The sequence below is a fragment of the Peromyscus maniculatus genome, chromosome 12, assembly GCF_049852395.1.
Source record: "Peromyscus maniculatus bairdii isolate BWxNUB_F1_BW_parent chromosome 12, HU_Pman_BW_mat_3.1, whole genome shotgun sequence".
NCBI lineage: Eukaryota > Metazoa > Chordata > Mammalia > Rodentia > Cricetidae > Peromyscus > Peromyscus maniculatus.
In genome coordinates, this window is record NC_134863.1 from 35936856 (window position 1) to 35956180 (window position 19325).

Below are 19325 nucleotides of genomic sequence, written 5' to 3' on the forward strand. Positions count from 1 at the left end.
CCTGGAGTCTATTTTCTTTTCTGTGTGCCAATTGTTCTTTCCAGGTCCTACACTCTCCTGACTCCAACAGTACCTGGGAAATGGTTTCTGGACCTCTCTCTCACCTTTGCAATGTCCTTCTTAAACCAGCGATGTCCCTCAAGTGCTGCAGTGCATCTACCTGACATTTTAGTTCCCCGCAGGAAGTGCTAAGTTAACACAAGTAAGCCCGATGGTGAGCAATGACTATTTCCCAAAAAGTAAGAGTGTAGTCAAGTAACTGTAACTATGAAAAATCAAACTACCACACACCACTGATACTGATGCCTGCTATTACTATGTCCTGTAGGTGACACCTCCAGTGTCACTTGCTCATGAAGATGATTTGTATACTTTTGCTCCTAAAAGTGAGGTCCTGCTCTATCTTACTTTCCTTACCTTTAAAATCAGTCACCTTGGATATCATCTTCTCATTTCATGTAACTGGTGAGAAGGCCTATGATGACCATTCTTTAGACACCAAGGTCTAGTGAAAGACAGTGTTTTAAGTTACTTGAGTTTTTGCTTTACTCCCCCTTTTTTTTTTAAATTTAAAATCACTTCACATCTCACCTCACATGACAGATGACAGACACAAGATATATGTTTAGTAATTATTTTAATTAAAAAGTTTCTAGCAAGTATTGCCAATTATATTATTCTGGGTAGACAGGTGGATTTGAATAATAGTAACTTCTTATATGTATAAATACATGGGAGTTTGAAGGAATGTGCAAACTGCATGGTAGCTTACCATTCACATTTACAGTGTAGGGCTGTGTAAACATATAGGCTTGAAACTCGTTTCCATCAGCATCTAGCTGTAAGGCCTGGGACAAATCACTCTGTTTTCTTACTTTTTAATTACCTGGCTGCATGCAAACATATCTTGAGACATACCATGCACTTTTAAGTATGAACTACTGTTAGGAGGTGACTTACTGACTACTAGCCCTCCATTACAGTAACACTCCTCTGTTTCATTAAGAGTCATTATTGTTTTTACAAAAGGATTCTTATAAAGGATTCCTAAAGCCAGGGACTTGACTTTTAGGATAGGATATTATACAAAGATAGCTAACAGTTACAAGGTTTAATCAATAACTCAAAAGTAAAACAACTTAATTCTCAACAGAGTAATTCAACTACTCTGAATCAATTACTAGACAGTAATGATGCCAAGATTTTGTAAATATACAGACTGAGGAAGATGGGGTAAGAAAAACAAAAACAAATTCACAATGGCTTAGGTGATTTAAAATGCAAGTGGTAACTATGGTAACTTGGCAGTCAACGTTCACATAAATAAAGCTAAAAAAATTACTAAGAATAAAATTTCCCACAAGTTCAAAAAAAATCAAAATTTGATATTTTATTTCAGAAGAATAGCTTGAAAAACATCACAAAGGATGTTATCCAAATTCTATGGCACAGCCCGATACTTAGGTTTTTCAGCCCAAACTTTAAGTCTTATTGCTTTAATAAAAGCAAAATGACTATTGCTAAGGCATCAAAATCTGAGGGACAACCGAGACAATATTTATAACAACAAGATGGGGGAGGGAGTGTGGGAGAGGGAGACAGAGAGAGACATGAGAGGAGACCGCAGCGCACAGTAAGATACAATGACTGGTATCCTAGTCTCGGGCACACTGTCTCCGTTAGTGTATCTGCAGGGTCTAGTTAACATGATTGCTGGAAGCTGGAGGATGAGGAAAACAATCTGAAAATGTGACCTGCTGACTCATCAAATAACCGGTTATTCACAGCCCTATGTTCATGTCTCAGAAATCTGCCACCCTGTGGCTGCTCTAAGTCTTGGATGGTTTATGCAGTGGTTAGATACATGTAAAGAGCATTATGCTTTCAGACATTATCAGTTTATCAGAAAAGACAATTGCCACAAATGCTGAAGGGGTTCAAACATTGTTTGTGGGAGCTGTCAACCAACAGGTCTGATTAGAAAGTGTCGTCATCTGAGTCATCACTCTTCGGTTTGGTAAGTCTCTCCAGCTCCTCTCCATCCTAAAAGGAAACGTAGGAAATGAATAACTAGTTGAATTAGAAATGTTTCATTTTCAATAATTACTAAAGGAACATCTTACTAAATATAGAAATCAAAGGTAACTGTGAATATCATCTGGTCAAATTAAAGAGTTGGAATGCTACAGTTAGAAGCACATGAGATAATCAAAAAGTAAGGGGGGGGTGCAGGAGAGACAGCTCAGTGCTTAAGAGCACTTATTGCTCTTGCAGAGGACCTGGGTTTGGTTCCCAGCACCCACACAATAGGCCACAACTATCTGTGGCTAACAATCATCTGCAACTCCAGCTCCTGAGGGATCTGACATCCTCTTCTTAACTCTGAGAGCAAAAGGCACACAAAACACACATGCAACCAAAGCACTCATAACACACACAAAAATAAAATCTAAGTAAAGCTTTAAAGTGAAGTGCATTCAACTCAGGCCAAGTGCACCACCTGCTGGCCGTGCAGGGAAGTGATTAAAGGACGGTGAATGACACAAAGAATTCTTAGTACCTAATAAGATTTTATTTTCCTTAAAATTAGGGCAAACGTCATTATCAGCCCTCCAGAAAGAATAGCAAACTTCCCTAAGTATACACTCTTACTAACTCAGGGGTTTGGGACACTTGGTCTATTTTTTTTAAATATAAAATCTATTGCATCAAACCCCAGAGATATAACACCTGGAGGTTTTCTATCAACCTACTAAACGACAGATTTTTCTAAGAGTAAAATGCGCTCATGATGTGAAATAGTTCATCTTTGTGTTAATAAAAATTATAAATTCAGAATAACTACATGATTTACTTGAATATATTCTTGTATGACAAAGTTCTTGCTGAGAACCATTTCTTGGTGACATAAACAGATAACTACAGGGAGGATTAAGGTACTGGCTTTCCCAGTTCACACGGCTGATCAATGGGAAAGATTACTTTCTTTTCCCCAGCCACTGTGCAGTGGGAAAAGCAAGGAACCAGGAGTCAGACCACGCAGCTCCATTATCATTCTTTTACCTACTGTCTATAAACCGTTTAGCTCACTCTAACCATACATCTAGGGGAGACGAGACAAGGAACAAGTACCTCTGCAGTCTGTGGTTCTGTGTGATACAATTAGACAGTTAACACACGAAGGCCTTGAGGCACCATGGTTTACACACCCTTGCCAGTTCCAGAAGTTCAGTGCATATGTATTAAGTCATACAGAGCTAACACATTTTTCTGATAAACTGATGCTGATTCTTTCTTGAATACGTTTCAAATTTTAAGAATAGGAAGAAAGTGTATTTATACCAACTTACCCCACTGGAACGTTCCCAAAGACTGCCACTTAGATCTCGGATCCTTTCTTGCCTAGGTGCACATTCTAGATTTTGAGGCTTGCTAGCATTATAAATAAATATGGAGAGAAGAACTGTTGGGGCTTCTAGGAAAAAATCCAGGGAGGGCCTGAAATCAAACACCAGGACGGACACTGTTGTGATGATGACAGTTGTCACCTGGGCCATCAAGACATGGAACATGTTATCTAAGAATTTCAAGATAAAAGCCACTGAAAGGCCCTGGAAGGCAGTTACGAAAATAAGAGCTACTGAAAATGTATTGTGGCCATAAAAAAACCCACAGTTCTGAATCTGATCACGGTTACTGCTCTGAAGGACCAGGGTCATCCCATTAAAAACAATGCCAAAGAAGTAAAGCTTGCTGTTCTGTATGAAGATGCTCTCGGTGTGCTGTGCCCCCTCCTTCAGGATCTTCTCATTATAGATATTGGCCATTGAAGAAATAAAACACTGAACTATAATCAGAACGTGGCCCAAGCCCAAACGGATGTGACTAAAAACTCTGGCTGTGGTGTTCCAGTTGACTTCAGTGAAAGTCCACTCCTTGGCTGTACAATTGTCTCTCTGGGAGCATTCTCTTCTAAAATGAAGGCAGGAATTGGACGGGGTGAAGAAGGCATCGTGATGAAATCCATGTCCTGCCAAGTCATGCTGTGACGTTTTGGTACTGGCAGTCAGGGCGACGATAGACAAGAACAGAATCAGGAGGGAAGCCCACTGTATCCAGTTCAGATGCCGCCTATCCAAAGAGGGAGGAAACACAGTTTTACCACATCCTTTTTTCCCTCCCACCCTGTCTGTCCCCCCCTGTTAACTGTTCTACTGAAAATTCAGAAACTTGAATACTTGGTTTGGTAAACTATACCCAGTTGCTAGTATTCCCTACAATTCAAGTGTAAACCTGACCTCTCTATTCACTTTCCAAATGCCATAGGGACATGCTTAACTTTTCTTCCTACAGATCAGCTTTGGATGTGCAGGTGTAGCCCAGCCTCCTGTCTTCCATGGCTATCTTGGACCTATGGCACAGTGATTTTTTTATTGTGATAAACTGTAAATTCTGACAGAGGATCTTAGTTCTGTTTCCAAGAATCAGAAAAAGCAGTATGGATGAGCTTTAGTAATAAAGATAAATTACCCCAAGGGATACTAGACTTTTCTCAAAGGACTTCATAACACATGAAATTTTTTACTTTTTTTTTTTTTTTTTTCTAAGACAAGGTTTCTCTGAGTAGCTTTTGCGCCTTTCCTGGATCTCGCTCTGTAGACCAGGCTGGCCTCAAACTCACAGAGATCCCCTTGGCTCTGCCTCCCGAGTGCTGGGATTAAAGGCGTGCACCACCACCGCCTGGCAACACTTGAAATTTTTGAGGACATTAGCTCCTTTTGAGGACATTAGCTCCTGAGTCAAAGGCCTAATAATAAGCCACCACACAGCAAAGTACTGGATAATAAGGAAAAGAAATTATACTTGGGTAGTATTTTGCTTATAAAAGCCCAACCAAGCTTTCCTTACTTGCTTTATCTGAGAGTAAAGTTGTAAAGCTATGTGCTGTTAATCTACTTGTCAATTTACTCAGTTCAAAGACATGTAATGAGCAGGCAACCTGGGCTGATAAAGATTTGATGCCCCTCCTGAGGGAGCTTACTTCACAATCAGGAGAGGGCCATGGTGCTAAGTGATTGCAGAATGTGAGACACATGACCAGGCGGGTATACTGAAGAAGGGCACTTGCAGAGGCTAAGGCAGAGAAGCATCTATGCACAGACAACCAAGAAGAAGCTGTAACTCTCTGGGGCTGGGGCAGTCTGCAGGGCCCCTGAAGAGAAATCCAAAACACTGAAGTCTAGAGATCAGGTGGTCAGGAGAAGACGGGAAAAACCAAGCAAAAGCAGAAGTGTAAACGTGAGAACCGAAAGTGGTAAGATTGTTATCACTAAAGCATACAGAGCACCTAGGACAGAGCAGGCAATGCCTGCTCTTATGGAAAGAGTTAAGTGAGAGGTAAATGATTTCCCTCCTCATATGTTTATGAAAAAATAAGAAAGAAATTTGTCTTACAGCTTTGTGTACCTTCCTCCTCCTAGACAGCTACAACTTTTAAGACCTATTCTAAATTCTCAGGACATACGTGGAAAATGAGTCTGCCTGCAATTCTACTTCACTTTCTCACACTGCTAAATGCCCACACTAGCTCAGGAAGCAGCATGTCTGTATATCATGCCTTCTCATGTATAATCTTCACATAACTAGATTTAGATCTCAGTGACGGGAGTTAGCAATAGCCCTATGACATGAGCAGCAAGAAAACTGCTGAAGGTGCAGGTATATACATTAAGCAGTAGAAATTAATGGCTGAAAGAAAAAAAATATAAACAGAGAATATCTAATTTATAAAAATAATTTTGTAATGAATTACTGTACATGATAAATGAAGAAATTTTACAGCTTTCAGAAGTTTTCAATACTAACAGCTACAGATTTTCTGCTAATATAGTGAAGAAAAGAATCTAAAGGAAAAGAATTTAAATAAAGACAAAGTAGCCACTGCAAGTAATTATTGATTCAAAGCGAATGTTGTAAGGAAAATAAAAATGACTAAGAATTTGGCTAATTATGGGATATTTCCAGAAAAAGAATATGATGTTTCCTGAACTACTCAGCTGAGTATCTGTGCATAGATGACTTGACTCCACGTGGCTAGTTCAATGCTCAGTTGGTGCAATAGCAGCAGCTCACTGACCAGGCCTTGCAGGACAGAGTACAACTGGATGGTTCAGAGCTTCTCCTCCCATGAAAATTATTCATGTTTTAGGTGTGTGTTTTTACAAAGTGACCTCTTTGGTGTCTTATGTAGCTTAATCTTACATAAATTATAAATGATAAATTATAAAAAAGACCACTGGTTTTGTTTAAAATCTTTCTTTTACTACATTTATTTGTGTGTTTGTGCACACATGCATGTGTGTGCATTTCTAAAAGCACATGTAAAGGTCAGGGTACAACTTGCAGAAATGGTTCTCTCCTTCCACCATGTGGGTCCTGAGGACTGAACTCAGTTCACCTATCTTTACAGTCATCACTTTAATCCAGAAAGCCATTTGGCAACCCAAAGTTTTAAATTGTCCACTGTGTGAGGAACATGACAGAATCTCTTGCTCTGTTTGCCTTATGCTCTACGTCAGTGGTTCTCAACCTTCCTAATGCTGTGACCCTTTAATACAGTTCCTCATGTTGTGATGACCCTCAACCATAAAATACTTGTTGCTACTTCATAACTGTAATTTTGATACTCTTATGAATCGTAATACAACACTCCCTTGAAAGGATCGTTCAACCTCGAGGGGGTCGCTGTTCTCTGAGCATCACCCAATGCCCCTTGTTTCTATGCTGTGTGTGACTTCCGGCCAGTCACTCAGCACTTGTCTGCTCTGATGGACTGTCGAGGTATCACAATGCTTGCACCAAAGTTACCCTTATTTTACTTAATAGCCCCAAAGTGCACAGGAAGTGTGTGATAATAACAGTTTAACTTTCAAAGAACTATAAAAGTATTTCCTCTAAGTGAAAAAAATTCAGCTTAACAGGGAAAGGAAAAAAAAATATGCCAAGGTTGCCACGATCTCTTGAGAAAAAAAAAATCTGTCCATGAAGTTCAAGATAAATGAAAACTGTTCTAATTTTACTGTTACATCTCACACTATAAAAGTTATGGTGATAAGTGTGGTTAAGTATTTAGTTGAAATGAAAAGAATTGTGTGTGTGTGTGTGTGTGTGTGTGTGTGTGTGTGTGTGTGTGTGTAGAGAAAAAAACCCAGCAATATTCAGTGTTCAGCACTACTCAAGAATCCAGTTTGGGTACTGACATATTCCTCATCTATAAGGGGAACTACTGTATTTCCACTGAGCCAAGTTCTATATCCAGAGTCATAACTATGGATTTGAATAAGATTGACCATGTGCAGACTACATTATTTCTAAGCAACATAAAATAGAAATATTTTTACGCTGTATCAGACAGGATAAGTAATTTAAAACTATTTGTATAACATTACATTATTTTAGGCAGCATAAGTGGGAAAATGTGGCATGTTACATGGGAACACTATACCATTTAAGGAACTTGAACATAACTTTTGGCATTCTAGAACTAATCCTATGGATTCTTAGGGATAACTATACATAATTTGCTATTATTAGCTTCCCTATTAAATGAGCAATTAGGTTAAATAGTGTCAGGTAAGGACAGTTCTATTGTGTTTCTTACTGTATTTGGTGATAGTACACCAATACATAGAAGAAAACAATGAGAAGATTAACCTAAATGCTTTCTCAAGATCATAAAGATTTGTTTTGGAGAAAATGATTGTATTACTGAGAAATATCTTATTTTTCTGCTAGTTCTAACAGTACTTAACTTTATAACTAATAGGACATCCACCCTTTTTTTTTTTTTTTTTTTTTTTTTTTTTTTGGTGTATATGTGTGGGGAGTTTCTCTGTGTAGCTCTGGCTGTCCTAGAGCTTGTTCTGTAGACCAGGTTGGCCTTGAACTCAGAGATCCACCTGCATCTGCCTCCCAAATGCTGGGATTAAAGGCATGTGCTACCACACCCTGCTGATTTAAGAGTTTTTTTTAATGATCTTTTCCTACAACTTTTCTTTAATGAAAATGGAGGAATCTTATAGTTAGTAGATAAAATATTACTGATCAGTTTTATTCTTTTCCCTAAAATCTCAATCTCCAAGTAGTGCTACTTCCCAGAGACAAACAAACACAACTATACAACTATGCTAAGGTAAGAATAAACCAGTGAGGGTGGCTTTGAGCCATAATGTCTGCCACCAGTTTCTACTGTGAACTAGTGGCCACACTTCAACAGAATAAATCTGTGCAGTGGGATAGCTCAGTCCCCTGACAACCTGAGTGATTATGGGACCTCACAGCAGGAGACAAATGATTCCTGAGAGTTGTCCTCCGATCTCTACATGAGTTCCATAGCACTACATATGGACATCTGTCATACCCATCTCTTTCCTCTCTCTCTCTCTCTCTCTCTCTCTCTCTCTCTCTCTCTCTCTCTCTCTCTCTCTCTCTCTCTCTCACACACACACACACACACAAATAATTAGGTTTACAGACGGTTCTGCAGAAAAGATACAAAGTTCTATGAGTGTATTCAGCAGTAGTCTTATTGCAACTTCTGGAGGGTAATTGAGAGCACCCGCAATGGCCTGTAATGTCTGCAGGATGTTCTCATTTGCTTCTATGCTATGATGAACACTGAAACCAAAAGCAGCTTGGGGAGGAAAGGGTTTTTTTTGGCTTACATAATCATAGTTCCTCACCCAGGGGAAGTCCAGGCAGGAACTCAGGCAGGGCAGGAAACTAGAACCAGGAACTAGCGAGATCAGGGAGGGAGGCTGCTTACTGGTTTGTTCTCCATAGCTTGCTTAGCCTGCTTTCTTCTACCATCCAGGGCCACCTGCCAAGGAGTAGCATTCCTGGCAATGAGCTGGGCCTCCCATCCCCACATTAATCATTAATTAAGAAAATGCCCCCAAATACTTGCCTACAGGCCATCTGATGGAGGCATTTTCTCAAATAGAGGTTTCTCTCCCCAGATAACTCTAGCTTGTGTCAAGTGGACAAAAACCAAATTGGGGGGCGGGGTAATCACTGGCCAACAACTCAAAAGAGATAACATATTTCTGTCACTTGCCTTTTCGATAGCACGGACAGTGGGGTACTGTCACAATGCAGAGTAACCCTATCTAGACTCATACATACTTGTCTAGAGGTCTGTATTTCAGGAAGCTTCTACAGTAGTTTCTATGAGTGACTCTCTTGAAAGGTCTTTGGTGTTCATTATCCCACCCATGGTCACTCCTCTAACGGGTCCTCCAAGTCTCCACCTACTCAACCCTTTCTGTTCCATTACTCATCTTTAACTCTGTGTTCTATCTCTTTTTCCTTGAGCCCCCTTCATCCCCTCCCAAGGCTCTGTGCTAGTTCCTGACCGCTAGGCAAGCTTTATACTAGCTAGCTTCCGTAGTACTTGGAGGTGTCATGCATGCTTATCAGAGAAAGAAAAGTAATCATCAACCTTACCCAGCTGTGAACCCTGAGAAATACGGTTAACTACCAGCTTGGCAACACATGCTCACTGATACAACAGTGGCACAAATGTCACAGGGGTGACCAACCTCTTCTGATTGGATTTAAGGCCCATTCCACAAGTTAAAACCCATACCTGGCACTGTTATCAGTGCCAAGAACCTGTGGCTAGACTGCTCATTGGCCTTAGAGGAGAACCTACTACTATTATTCAGTGGAATATATACTGTTCAGTGGACATATTACTAAACTGACTCCTAATGATATATTATTACACCTAGAGATTACTGTATCTCTTAACCCTCATTAGAGGAGTGTTTTTTTTTTTTTTTTTGCACTGTATGGTGATTAATAGAAAGACCCACAAGTGGTCAAAGTAGAGAAGAAGGGATTGTCTGTGGAATGCTCAGCTCTAATGTGATACTTGTATCACACTCCCTCCTCCCAAGGCTGATGGGGAAGAGGTGGCAGAAAGAATGTAAGATCCAGAGGTGGTGAATAATTTCAAGGAAACAGTGTCTTCTGGACACAGCAGGGCAACTGCACATACAAACTCACAGCAATTGTGACAGTTTACACAAGATCTATACAAGTTCAAGCCAGAAAAAAATTCCAGCACGGAGTGGGCGGGTGGGCACAAAATCCCATCCATCCATAAGGAACTGTTAGTAAGTGAGAGCTGCTAGGAGAGGGAGAATGAATTAGGACTCTTTAAGGGTGTAGCTCCTGGTAGATTGGGTGTGGCTAGTAATCCTAGCACTTGAGATGTTGAAGCAGGGAAATTATGAATTCAAGTCTACTCTGGGTTACAAAGTAAGACCTTGTCACAGAACAAACATCTTTCAAAAAATACTAAAAATTAAAACACCAATGTCTTACTTTTGAAAAGTTCAAGACATTTTGTATACCTGATGGGAGAGGATTCAAACAGCTGCTCGAGTTGCTCTCTACATTGGATAAACAAGGTATCTAATACACAAGGCTAATTAGAAATCAAATCTTGGCCTAGAGGTTCTGAGGGCTCAGCATTCTGGGTAAATTCTCTAAAGCCAGACTGGCCCATTTTAAAGGATGATACATGCTTTCACAGTGAATTACTTACTTCAGCACTATCCTGAATAGAAGAGCTGTTGTTATAATGCTAAAATTCGAGAAGATAACAGCCATGGCCTAGAAAGAAAGAGAAGATAGAATTACGATCCGAGCAAAGCACTGACCTCAGAACCTCCAAGCTTGCTAGTTCACCTGACACAAGAAGCCTTTTAGTCACAAAGTGGAGGGGTTATTAGGGCAGCTGTTTCACTGGGGGATTAAATTCCATTTTTATTGCTTGTTAAATTTAAGCAGATATGATCAAGTTATTGTCGGGATTTGACAATATATGTTTAAATTTTGCCTTATATGCAGTTTATGCCTGCACAAATGATCTTGTATTTAGAAATACAAATTCTAAAGGTTTAGGTTTAGAAATAAGTTACCATGCTTATGAAGCACACACTTTTTTTTTCTTACAGCTATCACAGCACTTTACAGACTTCTTAAAAATTATTTTTGTGTGTGGTTCTGGGAAGCAAGTAAGAGCTGTGCACATGAGACAAGCACTTTACCACGACCCCCTTATAGCTATTCAATATTGGCTTTATGGGCAAAAAGAAGGGAACATGTTAGGCCTATTTATAGGGTGTGGCAGTTTGAATGTAATTGGTGCCCATAATTTCGTAGGAAGTGACACTATTAGGAGGTGCAGCTTTGTTGGAGTGGGTATGGCCTTGTTGAAGGAAGTGTGTCACTGTGGGGTCAGGCTTGGAGGTTGTCTATGCTCAGGATACAGCCCAGTGTCTCAGTCGACTTCCTGTTACCTGCAAGATGTAGGACTCTCAGCTACTACTCCAGCACAATGTCTGCCTGCACACAGCCATGCTTCCTGTAATGATGATAATGGACTGAACCTCTGAAACTATAGGTGAGCCACCCCAATTAAATGTTCCCTTTATAAGAGTTGCTATGGTCATGGTGTCTTTTCAGAGCAATAAAAATCTTAACTAAGACATATGGTAAGAAAAGATAGGCACATCTTTAAGCATTTTTGTTACTTTAGAAACTGAATCAGTTTTCTACTTGAAATGACATGACCTGAAACATAATTCACATTCGATAGTCCTCTGAATTGATCTGAATTACTCTAAACATTTAGAAATGTATTACCTATACTTTATAGTGGTTTGTTTTTGTGACTCCAGTTATATTTTGGTTTAAATTGAACACAACACACACACATATATATATGTATTGCTCAGAATACATGAAGTTCTACCTTTGTTTCCTATACTGGACCTGGCAATACTAATATTTTTTTCACAACAATCAAATGATACAGTTCATCTTTGTTTACTTCTTGCTATCACTTTAGAGTGGATACACAGAGGAACCAGGTGTGCTGCTGTCTGGCTGTGGTTTTAGCACTAGGAAGGCTAACACAGGAGGATCTTGAGCTCCTGTGTTGCCTGAGACAAAGTAGAACCCTGCACCAAGAAATAAAAAAACAAAAACAAAAAAAAAAACAAAAAAAAACAACTGAGACTATCAAGTCTTATACGATCACTAATAACAGCAAACACAGCTACAACACAGTTAAAAAAAAAAGTGAGATTGAGTTAAACGAGTAGTAATTCTAAGAATCTAATGTTTTACTATTGAATTTTCTAATAAGAATTAGACACACAATCATGTATGTTTACTGGTCATAAAAAGTAATAATTTACTACATATACATAATGTATAATGATTGAATCAGGGTAATCAACATTTCTATCTTTCCAGTCATGATTATTTGTCTGTGTGGGAGACTGGGTGGATTTTCTCAGTGTACCTCACTATAAGACAGACGCTTGTGAGCTTCAGGTTAGGAGCAGAGGAAGGGATGCTAACGAATGTGGCTGGTAAGAGTAGGGGAACAGCAGCCCTGAGAGATGGCAGTAAGAGCAGCATAAATGCACATAACTAATCAGTCTGGCTGACTTGACAGATTCTGAACATACTTCCCATGTTAATACTAGAGAATAAATCTAATCATATTTCTTTGTCCTAAAACTTCTATGCACCTTTAATTCCTTAAGTAGAACGAGGCAAGATATACATAAAATAAATCATATGTTTCATAATATTTGTGGTTGCAGCTGATCAAGAAGACCCAAGCAATAAATAGGGAAGAATAAGGAAGTTGCAATTTTGCTTAATACAAGTAGGTAAGCAAGGGTATAAATGTACAGCTAGTCTGTTGGTTTCCAATAAAATAGAAGTAATATTTATTATTGAATGTGAATCACCATGCTGTTGTGATAGGAATTATCATATCTGAAAAAGTGGGAAGAATTTAGGAGAAGGCATGTTCCATGAACGGCAGCCTTACTTACTATATTACAAATCACAAAGCTGACAGGAACACATGCAGAAGGTCAGTTGGGCTAGGCGCCTGCCTTTGAGCTGGGTTAGCATTTTTTCTTTATTTCACAGGTAGAATAATTGAAACTGAGAGCAGACAGGGCCTTGCAGGTCTACAGATCATCACAGGTGAGAAAGTGCCAGGCTCTTGATTCCTACTGTGTTCTACTGCTCCCTCCTTTTCACCCGATCCTAAAGCAGATCTTGGGGGTTTCACATAAAGGATCAGTGCCAATAAAAACACTATTTATAATTAAAGTGTTTAATTTTATTACTTTTTAAAAACTTAAACCACAACATAGGCAATAAAAGCCCTCATCTTAAAAAATATTGGGGAGGGAGCAGTGGAGCCCAAACTGACTACAGTAAAAGTAGAAAACATATTTTTTTTTTGAGTGAGGGTCTCTGTATAGCCTTAGCTGTCCTGGAACTCACTATGTAGATCAGATTGGCCTCAAAGTTTCAGAGCTCTGCCTACCTCTGCCTCCAGAGTGCAAGAATTAAAGGCATGAGTCACAACCTAAGCAGAAGACAGACTTTTAATTGTGATTATCAATGTCTTCCAAAATTGATACAAAATTGTATCAGAGGTGAATTCCTAGTATTATCAGTTGATTTCTATAGTTCCACACTCTTAAGGAATCTGTAGATAAAATTAACATAAAAAGGGGCCAAAAAAATGGCTCAGTGGGTAAAGGTGCTTAGAGCCAAGTCCAATGACCTGAGTTTGATCTTGGAACAATATAGTGGAAGGAGAGAACCAACATCCACAGCTGTTCTCTGACTTCCACTTTTGTGCTATGGCACATGTGTACATATATACATACACAAACACATACGTAAGTGTAAGAAAAAAGTCATATAGTAAATATGGATATAATACATACATATAGCAAATGGATAAACTACATTACAACAGATAGAGCAAAGAGAGATCCATCAACTGCAGTGTTTTTTGAATTAATACAAGAGGTCTGAATGGAGGTCTTGAATGGTCATCAAATAGCTCAAACTAAAGGTAGACTGATGATTCACACAAATCAGGGTGGTTTCTGAGTCCCTGTTCCTGGGAGCAACTCCCCCCAGTAGCGAGCATAGGAATCATTAACAATGTGAAGATCTGACATAGTCCAGATGGTTCTAGAAACTGTCAGGAAGGCCAGTGGAAAATGAGAAAAAAGAAGGTCAGTTTGGGGACTCATCTCTTTGTGTCTTCTCAATGGCACTTCCTCTGTTATACTTGTACTTACAGGCTGAAGATAGGAGAGGACATAGAAGACAATCAAGTTATCCAGGAAGTAGAGAAAGGCAGGAATGGACCACTTCATGAAACTTGAGAATTCCTTCCAGGAAGTACATCTCAAATGTCTACTTTGATGATCATCTGAAGAAAGAAGTATATGAATCATGCAAAGCAATAAACAAATCATCTATACTGGGAATGCTTATGTTTTCATTGAAACTACACTAAACTTTATTAGTACAATTCTATAAAATGGGCTTTATTAAATTGCTAAATGATTACAGGCCTAAAGAGGTAAAACATAATATGGCATTTATTAGTATCTCTTTCTTTTCCCACCTGTGTATCAATGAGCAACCCACCAGACCCTTAGCAAAACAGAATCATAATTCCTACTAACTCAGAGCAGAAGAATCACTCAAGGTGACTCCAGACAGACTTGTGTTTTTACTTCTCTGCATGTACAACCAAGAGAATAGGTTAGAGTAAGCAGAAAAGAATAATGAAGTTTTTACACTTTCATTCTCCCCTCAAGGGGGATCAGAGAAGGGAAGTAATAAGTAAAAATTTATATGCCTGGATTATAAGATGGCTACTTTTACTAATCCTGGTGTTAGTGATTATTTCAGCTCCGCCTTCCAAAGACTTAGGAAGGCATACTGCAATAGAGATAAAATGCAAAGGAAGAAAAAAAGAAAGGAAGGAAGAAGGAAAGAAAGACAGTTTAAATTTAAGCCCTTCAAGCAATGCACGAGTTTCATGAAATTATGAAATGTACTCAACTACCTAGAAACTCATCACAGACTAAAGCAATTTGGTAAGAAGACTTCCTGTATAAGGACTTTAAGGCTCTAAGAGCTTTTTCTTTTTTTTTAACCTCACATAAGAAGAGTAAAAAGATAGTGTCAAAACCTGTAACTGGGAAACTTAGATGGAAAATTAATAAAAATCCACTGAATAAAACCAAACCAGGGACAAGTGATAAGGCAGAACAATTGACAGGACACTGGGAAACAAAATAGAAAATCTAGTTCCTCTCCTAGTACAACTCTGCATAACATTTTCTTTGATCCTGCTTCCCTACCTATAAAACACACTTGTGCTTGGACTAGACTAAATGGTATAAACTTTACGCCAGTTCCAATGCTTTTTTGATAGCGTGACTTAACAAATACACAGTATCTTGATAATTACCTTTCTTTATAACACAGAGTGACACAAGTATACAGAGAATCAGCTTCATCAGCTCTGAGCACACATTCACAGTAGTAGGGAGATAGTCATACTTGTTCTCTGAAATGTAACAGGAAAATTCAAACTAGCAAGTTTATTTTGCATGTTTTTACATGTAATTAATAATTTCTAAATTTAAAAATCAAACTTAAGACTCATTATATTAAACGTCCTCTGGCTGGCACAGCTTTTCTCAATCTGAGTAAATATGGTGGGAGGCTAAAAACAAGGACAAAGGAAGCTCCATGGGAGAGAGGCAGAGACTGACTTTGAAACAGGTAACTACCATTCAGCATCTGACTCATCAAAAGTTATGAATTTATCAGATGAATTAGTACTCAGCTTATGATTCATCAAACCTGACTTGTTTGTCTTACAAAAATCAAGGTATACCTTGCCTAGGGCACTTCTTTACCTCAGAATTTTCCAAACTGGTTCATATCATAGTGTACACAGGAACAATGTTTGGTTCCCCTGCTCCTGGCATAAATGGTAAACTGGGGTAGAAAAAAGCTATCTGGCAAAGGACTGCTACTTTTAGGACTGAGAGGAAGTAACTGTGGGTCACCCACACCCATTAATGAATTATATAATACAGCCTAGGTATTAGGTCAACTGAATTAAGAATGAGGCACACCTTGGTCTTAGTTATTACCTGTCTTTTCTAAATGCTTATCAACAGCTTGCTTTATCAAAGTGACAAGGACAAATAGAAACTTTATTAACTACTACTTTGCAAACATTTGGTTGCTTCTCTTAGTCATATTAAAACTTGGCAAACACTGGGGTTGGGTGGCTGCCAACTTAACCATCTTTCTCCAGGATACTTTCTTCCTCTTTTCTGAAGATTCCCTTAACAGTCAACATATGCCAAACTGACTACTTCTCTGATTCTAGGCACAATCTATCAAACCATTTGACAAACTGTATTACAATTATTTATTGTGCTTATGTCATATTCTTAGAATGGAAATGTCATGACAAAAAGACCGGTTTTGGTGACTTTCTTATACCTGACATTTAATAAATATTCACAAGTATTTGCTTATTCAACTATGCTCACCACTCAAAGTCTAGTTCAACTATCTCCTCCCTTTTCCCAGTACTAAGGTTGGCTTAAATCACACTGCTACCCTCAAAGATGTTTTTCATAATCTTTATCGTGACATACACACCAATCACCCAAAATGTGACTTAAGGAAATGGGTAGGGACTGGGCCTCTGGTCACACTCCTGAGGAATTATCTAGATTACATTATCTTCTGAGCGTGCCCATGAGGGATTATGTAGATCAGATTAATTGAGGTGGCAAGACTGACTTTAACTGTGGGCAACAGCATTTTGTGGGCTGAGGTCTCAGACCAAATCAGGTGAAAGTGAGTTGAGTGTGACCTTTTTTTTTTTTTAATTTTTAAATATTTTTCCTTTATATTATGTGAATAGGTGTTTTGTCTGCATGCATGTTCATCTGGACACCACGGAGGCAGTAGAAGGTTTCATATGTCACGCTAAATTGCTGGGGCTAACGTTTCTAGACTGGGAGAATAAGAGTTTATTTGAAGGACTATAGACAGAAGAATATAGTGGGAGAAGTATAGTTCGGAGAGTAGTGATATTTGGGTTGGGGGAGCCCATTTCAACTCTCGGGTCTGCAGGTAGTCAGTTCTGAGTTGCCATGTAGATACTGGGAGTGGAACCTACATCCGCTTAAAAGAACAGCCAGTGCTCTTTACTGCTGAGCCAGAATCTCTTTAGCCCAAAGCATATTTTATCTCTTTTCGCTCGATGCCTGTGGATGCCATGTAACTGCTACAAGCTTCTGCTGCCATGATCTCCCTGGCATGATGAACTGTACTCTCCAACAGGAAGCCAAAATAAACCTTCCCTTCCTTAACCTGCTTTGCTCAAGTATTTTTGTCAGAGTTACGAGGAAAGAAAGTGAAAAGAAAGCTATATTAAAACTTAGCCTAGGGCCTGAAAGATAAATATTATCTGAAGTTAAAATTTACATTCACATGTAGGCTCTTCAAGTAGACCACTAAAAGTCATGATGTCATGATTTTACAGCTGTCAATAGTTAAGAAACAACAAATACAGTTTTGTGGAATTAAATATTTGCATAAACTCTTACATTAAATAATAGATTCATTGAATGTATATGTACCGAGCTTTTAATTTTTACTATCCCATTGACAAAATAATTATACTGACTCACAGATACCAAGAAATTAAACAAATATATTGTATTTCCAAATAAGCTATAATTGTACATTTTGCTAGAGATCCAGAAATACTTGTTGGGTGAAATAATAATCAGATGTTATGATACACTGTGTTTTATTTTGCGCTTGAAAGATCCAAATTTCATTCACAAGGACACTTTGTTCAAGTGCTAAGGAACACGAGGCCAAAGTATAAACATGAAACACACTTTATCGTTCACAAAGCATAGTACTTTAAAAGGTATTATGTATAATTTATTCCTAAGGACACCACGGACAAGTGATTAAAAGTACCTCATGAACATCCACATCTTAACTTACCTTCATTGGCAGAATATTTTACCAGCAAGATGCGACTTGAACTTAAAGCAATGAATATAACACCTAGCAGGAATGTGTACAGCACTGGTGGGCCTAACCCCGGACGCCTGAAGCATTTTCTTTCCATTCCACTGGTTTTTAATTTTCTCAAAAAGAACACTTTCATGAGCAACCCTGTTGGCAGACCTAAGGATTAAACACAATGCAAACACTATAGACGGTGCCTAACAGAAAAGGATGTCTGGCCACGACTAAATCAGAACCAAGGAAGCTGAGGGGAACCGAGGAAACTCAAAGGAAACGGTCGATAATGACAACATCTTATCAGAGGGGGTGTCCTCGAGACAGATAGGGGGTGTCCGGATTGGAAATAAGTTAGGAAGTGAGTAACTGACAGTTTGGGGCTGCAGGAAAGTAGTTTATTTGTAATAACTGTGCTCCAGAAGGAAAGAATTTTGGAATCGCTTTTGGGGGGTGGGGTGGGGTGGGGTGGGGTTTCCTCACGGTAAACCAGCAGCTCTTCCTTCAGCGGAGAAAAAGAGCGTCCTGGGGATGGATTCTTTCACAGTAACGATCACAGTGCAAAGAGCTGAAACACGGCTACGGACTTGTTCTGAACCAGGACAGGGACGGAGGGCGAAGCTCAGGTCCGTGAGCCTAAGTGGCCAGGCTTTGGGGGACAGCTGGACACGAAAACTCCAGGCAGGGTCAATACTTGCCCGAAGGACACCAGTAGGAGGGACACATGGGAGCCATGGAGGACCGCCGACCAAAGCCCCAGCTAGGGACCGGCAGCCGGGCGCAAGCGAACAGAAAGCCAATGGGTCAGCAGCACACCCACCACCACGGCCAGGCTTCCCTCGCTGCCAGGGCAACCCTCCCACACATGCGCAATAGGACTCGCAGGCGGCGCCCCGGCCCCTCGCCCGCTCCAGCAAATGCCGCCCCCGGCCCGCGGGGCGCGGTTACCTCAGTGGCTCAGGGAAGGTTCTAGCGGAAGAACGGACATCATAGAGCTGAGATAGTGACTGCCTCGCCCCGTCGCAGCAGCAGGCGGCTTCCGGGGCCCATTGGTGGGGCTGAACTATGTATGAGCCGGGCACCAAGGCGAGAAAACAAAACAAAAGCAAAAAACAAAAACAAAAACAAAAACAACCCTACTCCCGCCGGCCTCCAGGGCTGGCGCCCAAGCGGAGCCCCTGCCGGCAGGGGCGAGCGGCCTTGGCGCCCATTGCGCACGCGCGCTCACTGGGGCGCTTCCGGGGGGCGGGCCGGAGTGAGGAGCAGCCGGTGGGCCCCGCCCCCTCTCCTCCCCCCCCCCCCCCCGCGGCCCTTCTTGTTGTCACGTGTCGCGG

At 40.0% G+C, this 19325-nt stretch overlaps 1 protein-coding gene across 4 annotated transcripts; it reads right to left on the reverse strand.

Moving 5' to 3' along the window:
- Positions 1-620: 620 nt before the first annotated feature.
- On the reverse strand, positions 621-19289 carry Slc35a5 (solute carrier family 35 member A5). 4 transcript variants are annotated; one of them, XM_076548891.1, is made up of 8 exons: positions 18940-19243; positions 17971-18156; positions 15389-15487; positions 14202-14335; positions 11370-11434; positions 10613-10680; positions 3351-4131; positions 621-2043 (listed from the first exon to the last, which is right to left on the reverse strand). In XM_076548891.1, exons 6-8 carry the CDS (start codon positions 10675-10677, stop codon positions 1978-1980), a joined length of 912 nt encoding a protein of 303 aa, XP_076405006.1. In that variant the 5' UTR covers positions 10678-10680; positions 11370-11434; positions 14202-14335; positions 15389-15487; positions 17971-18156; positions 18940-19243; the 3' UTR covers positions 621-1977. The 4 variants fall into 4 exon arrangements, with proteins under 4 accessions (XP_076405006.1, XP_006975841.1, XP_042115283.1 ...); XM_006975779.4 differs by lacking the exon at positions 11370-11434 and having other exon boundaries at positions 18940-19289; XM_042259349.2 differs by lacking the exons at positions 11370-11434; positions 18940-19243 and adding an exon at positions 18690-18929.
- Positions 19290-19325: the final 36 nt, after the last annotated feature.